This window comes from Mustela lutreola, chromosome 4, assembly GCF_030435805.1.
Source record: "Mustela lutreola isolate mMusLut2 chromosome 4, mMusLut2.pri, whole genome shotgun sequence".
NCBI lineage: Eukaryota > Metazoa > Chordata > Mammalia > Carnivora > Mustelidae > Mustela > Mustela lutreola.
In genome coordinates this window covers 136,120,390-136,143,447 of record NC_081293.1, presented here as the reverse complement: position 1 = coordinate 136,143,447, position 23,058 = coordinate 136,120,390, and the positions used below count along the sequence as shown (strand labels likewise).

Genomic DNA, 23,058 nt, shown 5'->3' with positions numbered 1-23,058 from the left:
TTAAGTAAATAAATAAAATTTTGAAAGTATATATTTGTTGAATTTTTAAACAGTTGGAAAATACTCAAAATAGAATTTTGCTTATTTGTTTGCTTCTGACTTGCATGATTTTACAAGAGGCAAAGAATTTATAGATCTGGAAAGAGATTTAGTACTTTACAACTTAAACCTTACCTGCAAGATGCCTCTTTTTCACTCCCCTCTCCTGTCAAAACAAAACAAAACAAATCAAAAACAAAAACCCCCAAGCCTCAAAACCCCCCAAAACAAAAAAACAACAGCAAACACATACACATCACACTACACCAGGGCTTTCCTGATGCTAAGTCATTTCATGAGGAGGAACAAATATTTTGCCTAACTTCTTTGTTCTATTTCAGACTCTACTTGCTTCATAGATGTTGTCTTCATTGTGGACAGCTCCGAAAGTTCTAAAATTATTCTCTTCGATAAACAGAAAGAATTTGTGGCTAGCTTGAGTGACGAGGTTTTCCAGTTGACCCCGGTTGGCGCCTTGAAATATGACATCAAACTGGCAGCGCTTCAGTTTAGCAGCTCTGTCCAAATTGATCCACCTTTTTCTTCTTGGAAGGATCTGCAGACGTTTAAACAGAGGGTCAAGTCTATGAATTTCATTGGGCAAGGCACCTTCTCTTACTATGCCATCTCCAATGCCACTGGGCTACTTAAGAGAGAAGGGCGTAAAGATGGTGTGAAGGTGGCTCTGCTGATGACTGATGGCATTGACCATCCAAAGAATCCAGATGTTCAGAGTCTTTCTGAAGACGCCAGAACTGCAGGAATATTATTTATCACCATTGGACTTTCGAATGTAGTCAATGAAGCCAAACTTCGTTTGATATCTGGGGATTCATCCCGTGAACCCATTCCACTGTTAAGTGATCCAACCCTTGTAGATAAAATTCGAGATCGCCTGGTAGGTACCAAATGAATTGGTTATATGTATATATTCCCGATCATAATATTGATACCTTCATTGTGTAAGGATAGATACTGGGTCAGAAGGATGAAGGAAAAAGAATCCACCTGGGAAATAGGTAGGAGAATCTTCCCGAATTCTCATTTTTACTTCCTTGATAGTTTAAACCAGATAAACTGGGAGAGTACAAAGCTCATGCTCTGGAATTGCATTCCTAACTTCATCGCTAGCCAATGCTGAGGATTTTGGAAGAATTACTTTCCAGTCGTACACTTTAGGCTCCTGTTTATACATCCTGGGATCATGAACACTGCTGACTTATATTCAATTTGTGGTCAACTTGTGGTCTGCTATATTTGTACTAAGTTGTTTTTTTTCCCATTTAACATCTGCAGAAATATTTTGACTTGATTTCTTATACTGCTATATTATTCTGCTCAAGCAAAGTTCATAGACTTCCAATTTTTTTTTTTATTATGTCCTTGTTCTTAGGTATTAGCAGGCCCACCCATTAAGATCACCTGCAGTCACTCAGTGGTTTCTCCATGCAGATCAATGAGTACCATTTGATTGGTCTGATTAGTCATGTCAATGCTTTTCTTTGTTGATCAGCTGTGTGTGAGATTCTTTCCTTTCTGCTTGGGAAAACACAAGGCAAAGCCATCAAAATAAAATCTCTCTTCACAGTGTTTCTCAAGAAAACTCCCGGAGAAAAAGTGGTTAATTTGTTAAGTGTTAAAAATTGATTTTTCTTAAAAATATTGATTTTTTTTTTCTTTAGAAGAGAGCAGGGCAAATTTGTCCTTTATGGACTGAACATCTCATGTGGCTGTTTTCTAATAGGCTGCAAACAACCCTCAGCCTTGTTTTAGAGATTGTTTTGGCCCTTTCCCACAATCCTTTTCCTAACATTATTCTTTTAACTTACAAGTCAATATAAACTATAAGATAATAACTAAAAGTTATTATTATAACTATTGTTTTCAGCCTAAGACATTGACTTTTTAAAAAATCTAAATAATAGTTACCACACCTTGAATGCTCTGTGTATTAGACATTTTTCTAAGCACTTGACAGATTTTATTTTATTCAATGTTTACAACAATCTTATGATGTAGGTAATATTATCCTCATTTTAGAGTTGAAAATGTAAGGACAGGCAAAGGTCCTGGGGTCTTCCTGCTTAATCCTGTGAAGCTATATTGGAAGGGGAAAATAGTTACTGTGTTTTAAGGTTTTCTCAGTCAGAGCTGCCTTGAAACAGTTAAACAACAACTCTCTTCCAAAGTTCTATTGTTTCTAGCATCTTTTTGTTGGCATTGGGGGTAGATAGGGAGAGCTCTGCCTAGGCTTGAGATGACGAATTTGGCCCCCTGGGGACATAGAATGAGGGTTCATCCTGAGCATCTCTCTCTCTCTCTCTCTTTAAAGATTTTATTTATTTATTTGACAGGAGAGAGACAGCTAGAGAGGGAACACAAGCAGGGGGAGGGGGAGAGGGAGAAGCAGGCTTCACACCGAGTAGGCAGCCTGATGCGGGGCTCGATCCCAGGACTCTGGGATCATGACCCAAGCTGAAGGTAGAAGCTTAATGACTGAGCCACCCAGGCACCCCCTGAACATCACTTTTGCATAGAAGGGAAATGTGCAGGGGTGCCTGGTTACCTGCCTACCGCTGCCTATGCCGTAATTTAAGCAGTCCTGACCACTGAACCCAAAACAGAGGATTCCAGATGTGTAGCAGAGAACCTTGGAGTTGAGATAACGAGTCTCCAGTTGCTGACTGTGGAAGATAGAGGACAGGAAGCTCCTTGTTTGGCCAGTGGTGTAGGCTGAGGAGGTTCCTACTGCTTCCTGACACATCTTCCTCGCAGAGAGCTCCTGCCCAACCCAGAACACAGGATCTTGGCAGTACACGTGAAGCAGGACTATTTGTTCGTTTCTGAGGAAACCAGAGAATGACCAAGTGTCCCCACGACCCTGCTCTTCCTTAGCATCCTGTGATTTCAACTTGTTTGTTCAGATGGAAGCTCTATGAACAAGCCACTTCTTAGGAGGGGCTGCTTTCTAAACACTTTCAACATCCAAAGGGCTTATTAGGCCCTTCAGAGAACAATATACTGTTTCAGTGTTTCAAATTGTCTCTGTGTAGGAGGCAGAACTTGATTCCTGATCAGGCCATTGGAAAAATTCCTCATCTCATCTATTTCTAGTACATCTTTAGGTGAATTCCTAAACTTTTCATTTTGAAATAATTATGTAGTTGACTTTTAACAATAAGTTCATTAGGTATAATTTAAGTACAAAACTGCATCTACTTAAGGTACACAGTTCTCTGAGTTTTGATAGACATATACATTCATGAACCCACCAACGCGGGTAGGATACGGAACATGTCCGTCACCCCCAAACTTCTTCATGCCTCTTTGCAAGACATCCTTCCCTGGCCTCTTAGCTCTTAATCTGATTTTGGCCACTTCAGATTAGTGTACACACTCTAGGTTTGTATACAAATAAGCTTATGCAGTGTGTACTCTGTTTCTGTCACTTCTTACTCCTGGCATAATGATTTTTGGAATTCAGCTGGGCTGTTTTTTGCATCAGCAATTTATTTTTTGTTGTTGTGGAGTAGACTTCAGTTGAATTTTAATGGACATGAGTGCCTGCAATGAGTAGATCTCGCAGGATCCAAGACAAATCAATAAAACATTCCAACTCCTTGGCATCTCTAGGAAAAAGGATCATGTAAGAACCCCATGAAAACACTTGAGTTCTGAATAGCCTCAGAGAGACTTGATGACTCCACACTGAAGAGGATATAGACAATGTTTTAATACTATTTTAATAGTATTTTAGTGTTTTAATACTATTTAGTATTTAATAGTGTTTTAATACTATTATGATTTACGTAACACTATTGAAACCAAAGAAACCATTTCAACCCAATGTCCATATATATTAGGTGGTCTTTTAGAGGAGATTTTATGGAAGCTATGTGGCTACTACGCTAAGCTGTAAATATCTTTTTGTCAAAGAGTTAGTCATCCCCACCTGATAAATTCTTTATTCTCATCCCATTTGCTATTGTACCAATGACTTTGACACCTCCCTTACGTTTCCTCTGTCCCTTTCTCATAGCATTGACCTCATACTCATTCACAAAATTGGCAATTCCATTCTAGCCTTCTGCTTTTACATATATGCCATCATAAAACTCTTCCTCCATTGATAACATGCACCTTCTTTTGCTTTGGGGAGGTCTTGTCTATTTGTCCTTTCCATTTAGACTGTGGTATCCACCTAGGTCCTCACTAAACGTGCCCTTCCCTATGGCTTTGACCATGTTCTCCCAGCTGTCCTCCACATAACCTGCCTCTCTGCTTAAGTGAAAGCACTCACTTCATCCCAAGGTGTCCGGCTCGTCCACACGGGCCCTTTTTGTCCATTCTTTTTAAACATCCCTCCTCACTGCTTCCTTTGTCTTCCTGCTCACACTGACCTTTAGGATTTTTTCCCTCATGACCTTTGATATATAGAACTGCATTCCATCAATGAGTTGGTCTTTTGCATTCTGCTCTTGGAAATTATCCAGAAAACCCACCTATTTCAAGAAAATGTCTTGTTACCCACCTCCCCACCCAGTCTGGGATCTCCTTCCCACGCTGCTTGTTGTGTGCTGTTTTCTGTCACTGGAGCTTATAGACTATAAGTGCCCTTAGGGATAGAGCTTTGTTTTTTGTTTGAAACAATCTTATCTATTGTGAGTCATGGGTCTGTTTTTGTTTCCATAGGAATACAAGTACCAGCAAACACAAAATCAAATGAGTTCCAAAATTAGTTAGTTATGTTGTTATGGTTTTAAGCCCCATGACACATTTTTTTTTTTTAAGATTTATTTATTTATTTGACAGACAGAGATCACAAGTAGGCAGAGAGGCAGACAGAGAGATAGGAGGAAGCAGGCTCCCTGCTGAGCAGAGAGCCCGATGTGGGGCTCGATCCCAGGACCCTGGGATCATGACCTGAGCCGAAAGCAGAGGCTTTAACCCACTGAGCCACCCAGGTGCCCCATGATGCATGTTTTTAAAGAGTTAATATGGCAAAGCAGAAATTAAATTTTCAAAGGAAAGGCTGAAAACTGTATCAAATTATACATCAGGAAAAATAGCTAAATTCATGAGTTTAAAGATTGATATTGGATAATAGAAGAGTGTTGCTTATTATAAAAGGTTGTAAGGTAACAAAACTTTGGATTTTTATTTCATCAGTTTTTAAAAAAATATTACAATTTGACTTGAATTATTAGTTGTTTATTGTCTCTTGAACTCTTTTCAAATTCCTTTTTCTCTCTCTCCCTCCTAGAGAAACTAAATATGTTTAAAATATTTTTAAAATTTGGATCATATTCTATATATCCATCTGCAACTAGCTTTTTCATATAGTATCTTTGGAAAATTTTTTGTGTTGAAATATGTAGATCCAATGCATTCACCAGAACCATTTTTTTGTGTTGAAATATGTAGATCCAATGCATTCACCAGAACCACTGAATAATATTTCATTTATTGATCCATTCTATCTGTTTTTTTTTTTTAAAGATTTTGTTTATTTATTTGACAGAGAGAAATCACAAGTAGGCAGAGAGGCAGGCAGAGAGAGAGGAAGGGAAGCAGGCCTCCCGCTGAACAGAAAGCCCAACACAGGACTCGATCCCAGGACCCTGAGATCATGACCCGAGCCGAAGGCAGCGGCTTAACCCACTGAGCCACCCAGGAACCCCTACTGATCCATTCTAATATTGATGAATATTATTTCCAAATTCCAAAATTATTTCCAAATTTTCACTATTAAAAATAATGACTGCTGAAATATACAGGATCTGCAAGAATTTCCCTAAGACTTGTCTGCAAGGAATGTCAGAATAATAGGTGGGAGCAAGGACATGTCTTGAGCAGCCTAGAAGTAAAGCAAACACATCTTCAGATTTCTAGGCATGGCCAAATGTTCTGGAGAGGGTAAATGCCATTTTACTCCCAAACTGTCATTATTTCTAAATTCCCACTTCTTCCCATGACCTGCTAGTTCATAAAGATACAAGTATCTCAACTGCATTCTGCCTGGATTTACATTGGCTGGAACTTTTAAATCACTGGGGTGGGGAGTGGCTGGGAGGGATAGGAGGAAAGAGGGCCAGAGGTAAGATTCTGAATTTTGTAGACAGGCCCTGTAGCCAGAGTTTTACAACTCCTGAGACCACATAGCCAAACTTTCTTGTTTTTCATGTATGTGGAAAATGACCTTCATGGATTATAGGACTTGCCCAAGGCCACACAGCTAGTTAACAGTGGACACAGGATGAAACCCTGGATGACACTTAATTCCCAGCCTAATTTTTCGTACCATTGCATCACAAGGACCACTTAAAGCATTTTGTTGAATCTTCTTTCTGTATTATTAGTTTGTATGGAAATAAAGGTAACGTAAAAATAAAACTAAAGGGATGTGAGGTCCTCCCTAAGGTACAATTCTGACTTCTCTTTAACTTCCTCATTACAACTTTCATTTTTAGTATCTTGCAACAAATATTCTAGTGCTTTTTCCTCCCACTTTTATTTTATCATATGCAAATGAACCCTTCGGATTCCATCATAAGGCATCAATCTGATCCACAGGTTTTATGTTATGGAAGGAATAATTCTATCTGTAAGCCTAGGTTAATTCCTTTCCTATGTTTGGCTTCAGACACGGCCCTCAGGACTTGTCAGAAAATGCCCCACTAAGCTGAAATAAGGTAGGGAGGCTGGCACGTTAGACAAAAACCAGATTGTGAGTTTCTAATTTAAAGGAGTTTTGAAAAAAAAATTCTGCTTAATTCATTTCTGTGTAAGTATAACGTAGCACTTGATCTTGGTTAGGTGGTTCAGCCCAGTGTATGACCTTGGGCAAGTCACAGCCTCGAAGATCCATGTTTCCCTAGAGCAAGATGAAAGGTTGGACCTGATTGACTTCAAAAGCTTATTGATATTTCACAAAAATATCACTCTGAAATTAATGTTTTTTTTAAAGATCTTATTTATTTATTTGACAGAGAGAAATCACACGTAGACAGAGAGGCAGGCAGAGAGAGAGAGAGAGAGAGAGAGAGAGGAGGAAACTGGCTCCCCACTGAGCAGAGAGCCTGATATGGGACTCAATCCCAGGACCCGGAGATCATGACCTAAGCTGAAGGCAGAGGCTTTAACCCACTGAGCCATCCAGGCACCCTGAAATTAATGTTTTAATGCTGAAAAACAAATGCATGCATGTATAGAGGTGGAAAAGCAAAAGATGAGAAAACACAATTTTGTATCCTGGCTAAGTCTTTGTATGTAAATGTAAGACATTTTTATTACGGCTGATTAAGTTTATAGCCAAATTATGGAGTTTAGAGAGCTGATAGACAGAAAGATAGAACATAGGATGCAACAGGATGAAATTCCTAGAAAACAGAATAATTTTTAATGTTAGTGCCCTTCATGTCTCTTATTATATGGCTCAGAGTGTTCCTTGGGTGCTTGGCAGGTAGGCTCTATTGCTTTTACAAGGTTAAAAAGCTGAACTGCTATCCTTCTTGGAAACTGTATATCCCATAGGGAATAATTAAGACTAATAAGAAGCTGGAAGCAGAACTATGAATCGAGTTAATGTTTTACTCTTTTTTTCTCTCCTAGGATATCTTATTTGAAGAGAAGGTAAGCACCACATGCTTTGATTACTATGAATTAACTTTCAAAGTCTGCATAATCAAATCAGCATTTAATTCGCATTAGAAAATAAGGTGCATCTACATAGAAATGTTTAATTCCTTTAAAAATGAACCACTCTAATTCTTTATGTTGCTAGGTCTACTACAGGTTTCAAAATCTGGAAAAAGTAGAAAATATTTTAATATGATTTTAAAGAGTAATTTTAGAAATCATTGATAACCAAATAGCATAGTTGTTTTGTTTTGTTTTTTAAGATTCTGTTTTTAAGTAACCTCTAACCCAGGCAGGGTTCTAACTCACAACTCTGAGATCAAGAGCTGCACACTCCCCTGACTGAGTCAGCCAGGCACCCCGCAAAAGGTGTCGTTTCTGCTTATTTTGATATGACTTCCTTTGTTCTAAGCATGTCTCTGACACCAGCTCCTGATAGGGGCCCTCCACTTCGGGAGGTATGCCTGGGTTTGGCCAGGATCCCTGGTCAAGAGAGATAGCTCAGAGTCTCGCGCTGCTGCCTGGTGACTGACTTTAAGCTCATTCTCCTTGACGGTGGCAAGCAAACCAAGTAGCAGAGGAAGCTGGCCAGTATCTGTTGGATGGTGCTTAGCACAATAGATGACCACCAGGTTACCAAGGACTTCTATACTGTACGTGTGTTTCTTAAAACAGAGTTTGGAACATGCAAACGTTGTTGGATCAGCTGCTGGTTAAACATCAGGAAATTTACAAGGAGAATTGCATAAAATAATAGGAGCCAATCAAACCCTGCAGAGCATCATGCTTCCTCGAATGGTCAGATACAGTATTACTTTAAGTACCATTGAGACAGGAAAGGACCCTGCCAATTAAACTATGATATAGCACCTTCTTGTAAGTGACAATTCTTGATTTTATACTTATGGTAAGAGTCCCTTTCGATTTATTTAGATATAGATGGTTAAACCCTCTATCACTTCTGTATATACATATACAGGACAACTGAGGCAAACTAAATTGGTCATTTCTAAAATGTCTTCGCATTCAGAGTCTGAATCTTCTGAATCACTTTTTGGCTCTGATGCCCTTCCTACCCCCACCCCCACTCCACCCCTGTCCCCAATATCGGCTTCTGAGCCATCAAAAACACTGGTGCTACAGCTTTTCTTGAGTGTGCTCCAGGAGCGTCTCTGGGGTTTTCTTCCATTTCATTCTGTGGGTTTTGAAGTACATGGGCAGAAAATAACAACTTTATTATGATCAGGCCTGCTTCAAAAAACACTCATTCTTGATTTTAGACATGTTAAAATAAGGACAAATATATGTCCTGGAATTGATAAGATGTGGTGTGTCCCAATGTTTTCCTTTAGGATTAAAGGAGTAGTTGATATTTGTATATTGAGCTTTGATGTGCCGTAGAGAAGAGAAAAAGCAGAAGTTCCCCAAATCCACTGAAAATAGTTATTTTCCCTTTTCACTGGCAACTAGATGTCACACATACATTTTCGATGGGAGGTCTATTTTATCTAACCATGGCAATGTTGACTAGCTTAGATCTGAGGTAGCCTAGAAGAATTGAAAAGGGAGAACAAAATCTCCGTAATTTGAAGGTAAAATTTCATCAAGGAAGTGTTCTATCTAGTTACATACTGAGTAAGATTTGAAATGCTGCATTTTGTTGTGTGTTAATATTGGATTTCATTCTTCATGCAGTGCGAACACAAGATTTGTGAATGTGCAAAGGGGGATCCAGGCGACCCAGGACCTCCTGTGAGTACATTTCCACTTTGAACGGAAGGTCAAGTCAGGAACCCTAGTCACGATTGTTCTACTTGCCTTGGAAATGCCAGGGCTGGTTTGCGCAGCTCAACCAGTCGTGTGCAAAAGAGCAGCAAACAGGGAAATGCTGCTTCTTCCTTTTATTCCTAAAGGGATACACTCTATCCTTAGGAATAAGCCTGGGATTTTGCTGACTGAGCAGAGGGCAGATTTGGTTTAAAATGATGAAATTGTTCTCACAAAGGTTGTTCCATCATCCCTTCTGATGTGACAATTGGGGCCAGAATTTCTCAACACTGGAGCGAAAATATAGGAAAAGAGATCATACAAACCCTTGGTGCTTTAGGGAAAGCCTTAGCCTACCCCGCCTAGAAACAAGTGACAGACCTCCCCACTGGAAGTGTGTGTGTCTTCACATGTATCCAAGAACACCAGGTGGCCTCTTGGGGAGGAAGCTGGTGAGAAAGCTTTGGGGATTAGTGTGAATTCTGTGAAATGGAACTTGGCAACTAAAGGTTAAAGGCAGGATTTATTAAGATGACTCAACTCTTGATAAAATAATCCCCAAAGAAGTGCTTCCTTTATATTCTGGTCTAACATCTGGGAGGGGCCATGTATGCACCGGGAAGGTACTTGCAACAACATTGCTGTGACTGGAGATACTGTGTATTTCTCTAACACATATCATGAAAGGCATCCATGCTGCTTAGTCAGTATTCCATTTACTTATGTGGTTTCAAACCCTATAGGTCAAAAGCCCAGTGGATATATTTCGCAAAAATTGTGGATACAGTTTTTGAACAAATGCTTGTATTCGGGCACAGAGAGGAGATTGTGTACCGTGAATTTCTTAGACTATGCCACATTTTCTCTTGAGACTCAGGTCCAAAGACTATACTTTTCAAACCATTCTACCAATTAGGGCATTAGAAAGTGGGGATGTTTGTCTTTTTTTTCCCTTTTCTTAAAATGTTAAGTTAGATACTTTACAGAACAGTGAGGCAGCCAGTTGAAGCTAATTTTGGCTAAATTAAAGTTTTAACGTTCCCTTCTTATAAAGTCTTAGTTTATATTTCTTACACCAAGAAATTGCTGGGTGGGAAGGTTTACTTGGGATATTCAATTGTGTTTTAGGATAAACAGTAAGAAAATTCATAGTTGCTGAGCTAATCTGACAATTTCAGTCACTCAGTATTGTTTGAGATTAGTTTAGCACTTTCAAAGTAATATATATATATATATTTTAAAAGATTTTATATATTTATTAGAGAGAGAGAGAGAGCATAGGAGTGGGGAAGAGGAGTAGCAGGAGAAGGAAAGCAGGCTCCCTGCTTAGCAGGAAGCAAAATGTGGGGCTCGATCCCAGGACCCTAGGATCATGACCAGAGCCGGAGGCAAACACTTAACCACCCGGGCACACCAAACATATCATTTTTTAAAAAAATTTTATTTATTTATTCTAGAGAGAGACAGAGGGAGAGCCCAAGCATGGGGAGGGACTGAGGGAAAGAGAGAATCTCAAGCAAATGCCCTACCAAATAAGGAACCCAACACGGGTCTCAATCTCAGGACCCGGAAATCATGACCTCAGCTGAAATCAAGATTCGGTTGCTTAACCAACTGAGCCACCCAGGCATCTTGCCATATCTTTTTTTAAACCGAAATATAGTGGACACACAATGTTATATTAATTTCAGGTGTTCAACATACTGACTATACAAGTTTATATGTTATGCTGTGTTCCCCCCCGAGTGGAGCTACCCTCTGTCACTGAGCAGTGTGATTACAATACCATTGACTCTATTCCCTATGCTGTACCATACTATGTTTGAACTGGAATAGACATAAAACTAGCATTTACTGGGGCACCTGGGTGGCTCAGTGGGTTGAAGCCTCTGCCTTCAGCTCAGGTCATGATCCCAGAGTCATGGGATCGAGCCCCGCATCAGGCTCTCTGTTCAGCGGGGAGCCTGCTTCCCTTCCTCTCTCTCTGCCTGCCTCTCTGCCTACTTGTGGTCTCTGTCTGTCAAATAAATAAATACAAGCCTTTAATAAAAAAACAAAAACAAAACCCTAGCATTTACTGCGTGTCCCTAAAACTAGTTCTCAGAAAAGCCAGGTTCCTGGGGTCTGAGAGTTGGAAAACATAACACCTTTCTTGAACAGGACTGGAACACTCTCTTCTCTCATCTTGGAAATGATCCCTTGGATATCAAGCAAAGACAGTATCCTCTTTTTAGCAAATCTGGAGAATTTACCTGTTCAAGACAGTGCAGTCTTCCTGGTGTGTAGTAAAGGCGAGAATACAGTTGATTCTCTGCTTCGCAGGTTAAGTCTGTTTACAGTCTTCACTCCTTTTATGGGATGAAGCTGATCAGAAATTATTGTAATGTGTAAAAAACCAATAGGATGTGAGCTCAGTATAATCTTTTTCCCCTTTGTCTTCAGGGTACACATGGAAACCCAGGTATCAAAGGTGAGCGAGGACCAAAAGGAAACCCGGTAAGTGAGCAAACAGCTTTCCTTATAAACCACTGTATCTCTTTCTAGATTTATTTAAAGAACAAAAATGAAGAAAACAAAGAGCACTTTAGTGTATGTCAATGCCAAAAATACGATGATTTCTGTGAAGATTACAAGATGCTTACTTCCTGTATTTTCTAATTGGGTTGTTTTAGCTTGCAAATCCTAAGTAATATATGACCATTTTAGTCAATAAGTCTAAGAAACCTAGGAATACCCAACAAATTGCAATCGTACTTAAATAGCGTTGGCTCAAATTGATTGCTACAATGTCCCATGAATTACTAATACATAGTTCATATCAGATTGACAATGACACTTAATGTTTTTTATGGATCCATTTTATGGAAAGCTATCAGACCATCTTCAGGCATTTTCCCAATTCTTTTCTTTGTGTACCCATAAAAAAAAAGATTAATTCTAAAAAATCAGATAATATTTCAGATGATGATCTTCCAAGTTCAAGAGTGACTAAAAGAATCATGGGGGAGACAGATAACTATGTGAAAATTTATGGCAGAATTCTATGTAATGAAAAATAATAATTAAAATAAAGAGGAAGACAGAAATATTTGCATCAAATACAATGAACATTGGGTTAATTTATATAGTATATAAAGACTCTATAAAATGGATGAGAAAATATCAAGCTAGTAATAATCAATTGGTCAAAGGACCCAAACAATTTTCAAGAGAGGAAATAAAACCAGTATATAAAGAAATAGAAAAACACTTAATTTCATTAGATAATTAGTGAAATTTAGATAAGGACAATGAGATACCCTTCAATACTAATTATTCACACTTTAGAAACTTTGTAGTCCAAGATTGTTGGGTGGTTTTTTGCATGGGGAGGGGAGCGGTTTTCTAGTTCACATAGTTTGGATTTTTTTGTGCATGTGTATGCTTCAGATGTTTTTTTAAAAAATGACCGTTTTTGGTAGCAGTTAACAGCAATAACATGAAAGCAATAATAATCAGTGAGAGCAATGAGGTGGTGAAACTGGTTTGCTCTTCATTGCAAAGGTAACTTGGTGCAAACATTTTGGAAAGCAATTAGACATTACATAAGAAGTATTCAAATGTTCAAATTTTAACCCAATAGCTTCTCCTCTGAAACTGTGCTTAGGGAGGTAATGAAAAACAGAATAAGTTAGATGCATGAAAGTATTTTAGATGCATGAAAGCCAATTGCTTGCTTGTCACAGAAAAGGAATATGATGCATCCTTGGGTGTCCTTACAATACAAACACACACAATCCTACCCACTCATTGTTTAGGTCCAAACTGATGCCATCGTGTCTTCTTTTTTGTTTTGTTAAATACCTGCTTTAAATCTATGTTTACATTTCATTTATTTAGCTTGCAATTTTGGGCCACATAACATATTTTCCTAAGTCTTGCTGAAATCAAGCAATTACTCTTAAGAACATTTTGGAAAACATTCCAAGACCCCTTGGAGGAAAGCCAAAATGGCTGGCTCTGATGGGGTACAAGGCTGTATTTGAGAACAATGGCTGTGTTGTTAAACTGGGATGCAAAACTTGTCCTAAGCTGAGCAAATATACCTGGATCATGCCGTACACATCCAACTTCGTTCCAAAGGGCAAAGGCTATCTGAGCTGCTATTTTCTTCTCTAGATGGCATGGTGAAATGTCAATGTTAAAGGCCAAAGATTTTTTTCCCCCCATGGGGTTAATCTGTTAATCTGGGAATTCTGAATCATGCATTTTATTGAACAGTCACTGTACAAGCTGTGGAATTGTGACTGAGTTTCATTTGTTTATTTGTCTCAGGGTGATGCTCAAAAAGGGGAACCTGGAGAAAGAGGCCCAGGGGTATGTATACAACTGGAATGTCTTCCTAAGGAAGTAATCCAAGATGCTAGGATTCTGTAATTGATCATTGTGACCCCTGTAGCGTGAGTGCAAAAATGATTTCTATGTACCTGTGCTCTCGATGGCTCAGATAGGCAATCAGACAGATAGGATCTTAGAACTGGAGATATGGGGAGAGAATGCTCTGCGCAGCAGGAGTGAGGACAGACCGGGTAATCTACCACAGGACGTTCTCTGATGCTTAAGTGAGATTTGTGGGAGACTCAAATAAGAAAAATATCTTGCTTTGTGTCTTGTGTTTTTTTTTTCCAATAAAGAATGATTTAAAAATTCTGTGAGCACAGAATTATATAATCTACACTATGCTTCTGTAAATTGGATCCACAGACCCCCCCCCAAAAGCCATCATTCTAGCTGATTTATTATTCCTAAAATTAGAAGATGTTAGAGATTGTCTGAGAAATAGTCACAGTAAATTTCTTCTTTTGCATTTTTTTGGGCAGTTTCAGTAAAGCAGCAAAGAGTAGGGAAGCATGTATGATGAATTAAAAAAAAAAAGGCCATGTCACATTGTTCCTCCTGGCTGTCCCCTTTGTAAAAGCCCGGGGGTTGGACCCAGAGGTTTTCAAAACTGATCTCTTGGTGTTTTTAATCAACTTTACGAACAATGGAAATTCATTCAGAAATGTTAGCTATTCATTTAGGAAATATTTCTTATGGGAAGCATATTATCATTATTTATTAAAATAAAATTAAGACAAAATGCTTATATTTTTCAAAAAGTTTATTATGGGAGAGATTAAGATATTTAAAATAGCTACAATATTGGTTGCCATCAGGGAGACAGGAGGGGTAGGCAAGTGGGTGAAGGGGAGCAAGAGGTATAGGCGTCCAGTTATGGAATGAGTAAGTCACTAGGATAAAAGGGTACAGCATACAAACCATAAAAGACTCTTAATCTCACAAAACAAACTGAGGGCTGCCAGTGGGAGAGAGGTAGGGAGAGGGTGGTGGGGTTATGGACATTGGGGAGGGTATGTGCTGTGGTGAGTGCTGTGAACTGTGTAAACCTGGTGATTCACAGACCTGCACCCCTGGGGCTAATAATACATTATATGTTAACAAATAGAATTTTGAAAACTTGTATGTGCTATCATGAACTTTTTTGATGAGTCTGGTGGCGATACTATTGAATGTGCTTCTAAAAATAGTATTGTATAATAAAATCTGTTAAAATTGGAGGGAAAAAAAAGGTACAGCATAGGGGCTATAGTCAATGGTATCGTAATAGGGCTGTGGGGAGACAGATTATAGCTACACTTGTGACGAACAGAACATAATGTAGAGAGAAATTGAATCACTATGCTTATATCTGAAACGAATGTAACATTGTGTATCAAGTATACCTTAATTTAAAAAATAGCTACACTATGAGGCAGAATGTAAAAATATTATAAATATTGCATGCACAAATTATTATGGGCATTCAGAGGATAGTGAAACCAGGGTAGGTTTTACAGGATGACTCCTGGCGAGTGAAGGATCGTGATAGGTAAGGACAGAACAGAAGGGTGGAAGGCGACAGGCATTGCAGCTAGTCAGTGCCATGAGCAGCGACCTGGGGGAAGGCGATGTGTTGGAAAATGGTGAGGGGGGATGCCTGAAGATGAGTGTTGCCAGAAACAGTTGAAGGTCAGAGTGGGTGTTCCATGCTTTGCTAGGTGAGCGATTTATATGAGATGAAGCTCACAACCCAAGAGCCATGTACTTGGAAGATTAATCTGGCGTGACTCTAAAGCAGAAATTGAAGGGAGAATAAGCAGAAGAAAGGAGCACTTAGAAGGTTTTCTGTTACAGTTTGTATAAGAACAGGGACCCTGGCTAAGGCTGCTCTGGACACTGTGAAAGTCTCTAGCCATATGTGCTCACTGAACGGCTAGCCTGAATGGGGGTGTGCTATAGGAGTAAAATACACAATGAATTTTGATGACTTAGTGCCAAAGAAAATGTAAAATATTTCAGTAATAACTTTTATACTGGTCATATGTTAAAATATATTTCAGACCTATGGGAATCAGTAAAAATGTCATTATTATTGTTGTTGTTGTTATTGTTGTTTTAGAGAGAGTGCATATGCATGTGAGAGTTGGGGGGAAGGGCAGGGGCAGAGGAGAGAGGGAATCTTAAGCAGGCTCCATGCCCAGCACAGAGCCGGACGTGGGGCTCAGTCTCACAACTCTGAGATCATGACCTGAGCCGAAATCAGGTATGGGATACTTACCCTGCTGAACCACCGAGGGAGTCCCTCAGTAAAATATATTGTTAAAATTTTATTTCCACTTGTTCATTGTTGCTTTTTTAAGTAGCTATTAGGGAATTAAATTACATATGAGGCTCACATTCTATTGGACAGAATTGGGCACAGTGATGATAGAATAGAAAAGAAAAGACCATTGTAAGAACCATGAAAAGGTTTTGGGGACTGACTCTGATTCATATAGTCAGCAAACATTTACTGAGCATGTGCTATATGCTCCGCCCTCTGCTTCACTCCTGGGGATACAGGAGTGAGCAAAACAGTTCCTATTTCATATAGTCTTCTAGCAGGGGGTGCAATAAACGTGCGGACAAATGCGATTTCATCAGTGAGTGTGTTCTGGAAACATAAAACAAAGTCATGAGAGTGTTCTAGGCCAAGAGAGCAGTAGGTACAAAGACTCTTGAGTGGGAATAAGCCTGGCAGCCTGGAGAAAAGGAAAAAAAGCCAGGACTTGGCAGAGTGGTGGTAGACAGGTTATGGAGATAGGCAGGGGTGGGTAACGGAGGGCCCTGCTGACTGACAGGGGTAGGTAGGATGGATTTAAAACTAAATGCAGTGAAAGCTGGTGGAGAATTTTAACTGGTTGGATTAGAGGAATGCAAGGAGCAGGTAGAGAGAAAAGATAATTATAAACTTTTGATTCTGTGTGATTTCAAATACGATGGTACCATTAATAGAAACAGGAAAGTCAGAAGAAAATTTGGCAGACTGATGAGTTCAGTTTGGGATATTTTACATTTGAATGGTTTAAAACTAGTAATTAAGATGTCCTGAAAGGAAGGGGGTGCCTGGATGGCTCAGTGGGTTAAGCTGCTGCCTTCGGCTCAGGTCATGATCTCAGGGTCCTGGGATGGAGTCCCGCATCGGGCTCTCTGCTCAGCAGGGAGCCTGCTTCTCTCTCTCTCTGCCTGCCTCTCCATCTACTTGTGACCTCTCTCTGTTAAATAAATAAAATCTTAAAAAAAAAAAAATAAGATGTCCTGAAAGGAAGGAAGGAAGGAAGCTGATAGCCACCAAACAGTAAATTGACCAGAGATTTCAGAAAGACAAACGGGGCAGGGGGGGAAGAGGAGCTATAAAAAATAAGGTTTCTAGGCACCCCAAGTCTATACTTATTTTAAAGTTTTAAACTTGCCTCTATTGACTTAAAATGTTTTAAACCTGAAAAAAAGAGTAAGGTTTCTATTCATAAGCTATGTTGTCTCCTTCCTACGTACAGTCTGAACTCTTTTAACATAAAATAATGACAGGATTTTAGCATAGTTGTGTGCCGTCAGGGGTGGAGTTCCTGAGGCCAGAAGTCTAGCATTTCGTAGTTGCTGCGAATGTAAGTCATCTTCATAAAGAACCCCAATTTGGCTGTCTATAATGTGGCCTTTAATTTTAAGCCCAGGACGAAAACTCAAACCCTTTCTGCTAATAAATATTTCCAAGATGAATTAAATTATAGTGTAACAATATTTTTGACTGTAGTTCTATTTTCATGTCCCATTTCTCAGTGACCACTCATTTGGAGAGACATGTTATTTCCTTCCCCAAGGTTTTCCTTTTTTGCCTTTTGTAAGAAAAGTCACACAAAACAGAATTCTTTAGTCTGACACATGTAACTGCGATAATAGCTTATTTATCCCGTTGGTTTCTGCAGCTCATTTAAACTATGTCTTACAATTCTATTTTCATACTTAAAAGCTATTGTTGTAGGAGAAAAACATGAAACCCTATTTGGAAAAGGCTTGCTGTCGTTGAAAGTTGGTAATTTCGCAGTTCACTTAATATTCAGTAGCGTATTACTTAGAGGGCTCTTGGGCAGGGACACAATGGAGGAGGCTGTATGGGATTCCCCGGAGTGACACAGAAGAGGAGCAGAGGCACCGGCCCTGTAGTTAGCGGGAGATAAAATATAGGAGCTTAAAGGTCACTGTCTCGTTAGCGTTGATAAAGGAACCATTTATTTCGTTGATGCTCTATATTCCAGGCCGAATTTGAAAGGAGGACCATAATGGATATAAATATTTATATACATTGGAAAGGCCATTATCTTAGCTCATTTTCAAAGCCCATTTCTCCAACAGCCTCTGTGGAACATTCTCAGCTGGGATGGTTCGTAGTTTAAAAGTCAATGCAACAATTCTGAAAGGCTCATAATCGGTTGTCCCTTCTGCAACAAGTTTCAGTGTCTAGTTTCTCCTTCAGCTGTGGGCCCAAGGGTAAGGAACCGGGTTTGAAAAAAATATGTGGAACTGAGAATAGAATGTAATTAAGGGAAAAGTGGGTTCTTTTCTTCTCCCTTGTGTCAGTGCACATTCCCTAAGCTCAAAGAGAAGGAGCATCGCTTAACATTTCTGTATGTGGTCTTGGTTTCCTTGACTTAAAAATGTGCTTTGTTATACTTTGTAAATGAAAACTATCAAACACTCCCTCCAACAATGTCTTCTAATATGTTTTCCTCTTTCTTTTTTCAACTAGGGAATTCCTGGGTACAAGGGTGAGAAGGTAAGTTGGTAACAACCAATAGGGAGACCAAGATTTCAGAAAGAAAAAGAAACCTAACTGTATTTATGTACTTAATAAAAGTTGTTTTCCTTTATTTTTGTAAGTCTAGATTCCCTAAGTCCTAGAGGTACTCAACTCTGTTAATACAAAATAATAGTAGAACTTAAGGTACAGGACATGTTGTAGGGGTGAAAGGCACCCTAAGATTCTTGAGATCAGGGTCCAGCCTCTTTCAGCTCTGCAAACATGAGAACCCCAATGTAACAGGCATGCAACACAGATATCCAGACTCCAAGTTTCTACATACACATGGATTCAGCAACATGATGGTTAGGTTTCTTTCATGCTGCCTCACTTCCTACAACATCTAGACACAGGACCCTCTCACAGAATCAAGAAGATTTATCCTGGTGAAGAAATTAGGAACTGCTTATTTCATACAGTCAGACATCTGGGTAGAGCTGGGTAGGGGTCTTGTAGGCCAGGGGCGTAAATTTGACAAACAAACAAAAGGGCTTATAGGTTATTTTAGGATTCTTTGCCGATTACAGGTTTGGAAACTGGAGGGGGAGCTCCAGAACCTTTGAGTGTGTTCAATGGTTCATTCATAGGTTCATGCTACTGTTCAGTTAGCAGATTGTCTATCTGAAAGCAGAGTGTGCCTCTCTTCTTCAGTCTGTCTACAACCTCAGACCCGGGCCAGAGATCTCGCTCTGGGTCTCCTCTGGCCCAACCCCCATTGGAGCCAGGAAGTTGTAGGGCAAGAGGCTTGTGCCCCCTTGAACCTAGATCATGTGTTAGGTAACCAAGACCCCAGAAGTCCCTGCAAAATGGCCTAGGCCTGCTTTGAAGGTAGATACAAACTTCTTTCCTCTGTCCATCTTTTTTCTGGGCCTGAGGGGAAACAAAATGCAAGTTGTTTGTTGAGGCTGGAGGGGGCCCTGGTGGGAGCTTTGTTGTACTGCTGTCTGGGGCACCTTCGTGTGCATTGGATCCACCTATGGTGGAGGGAACCAGAAGTGGGGTGGAGTCAAGCGGGAGCAGGGCTGTAGGCTGTGGGCATGGGGCTCTACTTGCACGTGAACCTCTGAAGAATATCAAAACTCTTTCATTTTGTATTCCTTTTGAAGGTATATTTGTTGAAAGTGAAGTTAGAACATCAGTCATTTACTAGCTTCATATATAGCTTTCAACAGTTTTGATACAGAGTATGTAGGCCTCTCCTTGCACTCTTGCCCGGGCCCTGCATATATTAGAGGGGGGGTCTACATGCAGGCAAATAAATACATCCCCAGTCACTGGGCAGGTTAAGTGCCCGTTCCTTCATCTACATAGAACTGGATTAATGTAGGCTTCCTTAGTTTACAAGGTGGTTGGAGAATCAAATGGAACTATGGATGCAACAATGTATTATAAACTCTTTTCTGGTCTATAAATGTAAGGTACTATTACGAAGAGGCAGGGAACACATGTTAATAAAGGAGAGTCAAGAATGTTTCAGGACCATAAAATTGTCCTATATACAGTTGGAGAAAATGATCCAGGCCCTCCCATCTTGATTTATAATGTGAGCTACCCACAAACACTATATATATCTCACACACACACACACACACACATATTCATGTATATTTGTATATATGAAAAAACTTGCTTAACCTTCTGGGAAATTACAGAATCACTGGTGGAGTTCTCATTTGGATAATACAAGCTGTCAGAGTAAAGTGACCCTGAACCATTGACATTCAAACCAGAATTTGACCAGGAAAAGCAGCATCAGAAATCGGAGGCTGGAAACAGAGCTAATCTGTTCATAGCTTTCTGAAGCACTTGCTCTCTGAAACTGTGTAATTGTGGCCATTCCACAGGGATTACTGAGCCCACCAAAAAAGAAAATGCCTTTGCAGAGGCAAATAACATGAGTACAATATTTTCATTGATGGAAGTCTGCTCCCAAAACAAATGCTGGTCCTCAGGACCCTATAGCTAACAAATCTGTCTGGACAAATGGAATGTGAATCCAGGCCAAAAGAATTTTGAGTGTATTTATGGTACTTTTCTGTTTTATATTTTGGTGCTTGACTCATTTTATTCCCATCCAACATTATTAAATTAATTGCTTTCTAACGGATCCTTTAAGAGTGATTTTCCATTTGCATTCAGAAATAAATGCTCAACTTGTTCTAAGTGAAAGCTCAGGTTTTCCTGGGTCAGATTGACTCAGTTTGATGTGCCGAGAGAGCAGATTGCTTTTGAACAGAGGCATAGCTGGATCGAGGAATTGCACCTCCTTCTTTCCTGCTCCTGATGCCAGCAACACCCCATGTCGTACCCTAGGCTAGTGGAAAGTAACTTGCAGACCACGGCAGGGTGGTTGATGAACACGGACCTGGGAATCTAACAGACTCAAGCCTGTGGTCATGGGCAAGCTATTTAATCTCTCTGAATATCCTTTGCCTCTCTCTCTCTCATCTAAAATAATCTGTTATGGGGATTAGCAGTAATATAAAGGCTTTGGACTTCGGACCCCTGGTTGGTGGTTACAATTGCTATTTCCCTTCTTTAGAGCAGTACTATTCTAAATGTGGTCTGCCCGCATGTTGTCGGTCTGTGAACTGCTTGCTGGTATTTTGTGATGAGATAAAGCTTGCATCAGAATAGAAATCCACTGTATCACTAAATACACTGTTCACCTGACATGCATTTTTCACCGTGTGAATCCTTTAATGGAGGCAGGGCACTGATGTTCACTGAGCCCAAGCTTCTTATGTCACGGTGTGGTGGCACTTTGCGTAGCGTGGCTTACGGCTTGTGGACTCTATAGCAGCAGCAGAAAGACAGTAGTGAGAGCACTAGACTAGGAGTCACTGGCTGGCATGTACATGTAAGTAACTCATCTAACCTCTCCAGCTGAGTTGCCAGAGCTTAAAGATATGTATTGCTTTTAGGCAACAGGGTCAGTGATATTGTAATAGTGTCGTATGGTTACAGATAGTCACTACATGGGGGTGAGCACCGTGTCCTATATAGAGAAGTTGAATCACCGTGATGTACACCTGAAACCAATGTAACCCTGTGTGTCAGTTATGCTCAGATAAAAGAAGATTTTAAAAGGAATTGCTTTGAGGTTCAGAAAAAAAATATAGGAAAGCAGTTGAACATTCTATCTTTAGTTGTTTTTCTAATTGCCTTTTATACCTTTTAGTTCTAATTACTCCACGTCTTAGACGTCTGATACAATGGATTGGTATTCAGAGGTCCCAATTCTCATTCTACATGAGCAAGTTACTTAACCTTTGGAATCACAAATTCTCAGTCTATAAACATGGGCTAATAATAGCTATGTCAGACAGTTAATGGCAGCTTAACCGAGATTATGTCTGCAAAATAACATTGATCATAAACCGCAAAACATAATTTAAATGTTAGTTCTTTTTTCAATCGCTATTCCAGGAAAGGCAGGACTGGAGAGTGAGATGGTGGGAAGTAATAGCGTGCTGGCCACGCTGCCTGTCCCCTCTTGTTAATTCCTCATGGCTCCTTTTCTCACCAACCCGTGGTATGGTCTCAGGACCTTGCTCTTACTACTAACTGATCAAAGTTGGTACTCAGGATGGGGTATCATGTTGTGGAAAAAAAAAACAGGGACTGTGAGTCTGAGCTACTTGATAGAGGGAAGTCATCTTGTTGAGCCTAAATTTTCTCATCTCCAAAACAAAAGTGTGAACTGATCTCACTGAGCTGTGATATGGACTCAATTAAATCACACACGCAAAGAGCATATGTTAGATGCTCAGTAAACCTTAGTCTCTGTCCTTTTAATTTCATCCACCACTCCACGACGTTAAACCTCACTAGGTGGTGTCACGGATTTGATTCTGTTGAGTTAAGGATGACTCCTGGGTAGAACTTTTCAGAGGGCAATGCCCAAACAACCCACAATTGAGGATAAGCATGCGTATGACCCAGCAACGTGCTTATGTCACAAGAAATCTTTTTTTAAAATCCTAACCCTGAATGACTGCAAATGTCCTCTTATTTATTTCATTTATTCATTTATTTCATTTATTTATTTATTTTTTTCAGGGAGAAAGTGGACAATGTGGCAAACCAGGAATAAAAGGTGACAAAGTAAGGAACACGTTTTTAAAATACTAACAACTTGATCCCTTTGGGTCTGAGTTTCCTTAAGAGGAAATTCCTGGGATTCATTGCCTTGATCTCACTACTGGAGTTGCAAAGTCATTGGTTCCATTTTCAAATCTGTAAAACGTGAAGCAGAAAACAAAGCCATACCTAATGGAGCCCCCACATGCCTTTCTTAGGGACCTTTAAGACCTTGCCTTGTGGCCCCCTAACCTTTAAGGCCAGACCTACACAACGTTATGGGGAAAAGAATAATTTAACCTGCAAAGTCAACCCAAGCTCCAATCTGGTCGAAATGG

At 39.8% G+C, this 23,058-nt stretch overlaps 1 protein-coding gene across 1 annotated transcript in view; it reads left to right on the top strand.

Moving 5' to 3' along the window:
* The window catches only part of COL28A1 (collagen type XXVIII alpha 1 chain), a 171,076-nt gene that overhangs the window by 4,405 nt on the left and 143,613 nt on the right, over positions 1 to 23,058 (top strand). Inside the window, exons 3-9 of the mRNA XM_059171208.1 lie at positions 381 to 937; positions 7,651 to 7,671; positions 9,373 to 9,429; positions 11,887 to 11,940; positions 13,759 to 13,800; positions 18,587 to 18,613; positions 22,700 to 22,744. Coding sequence (XP_059027191.1) covers positions 381 to 937; positions 7,651 to 7,671; positions 9,373 to 9,429; positions 11,887 to 11,940; positions 13,759 to 13,800; positions 18,587 to 18,613; positions 22,700 to 22,744 — 803 coding nt within the window. The remainder of the gene's footprint in view (positions 1 to 380; positions 938 to 7,650; positions 7,672 to 9,372; positions 9,430 to 11,886; positions 11,941 to 13,758; positions 13,801 to 18,586; positions 18,614 to 22,699; positions 22,745 to 23,058) is intronic.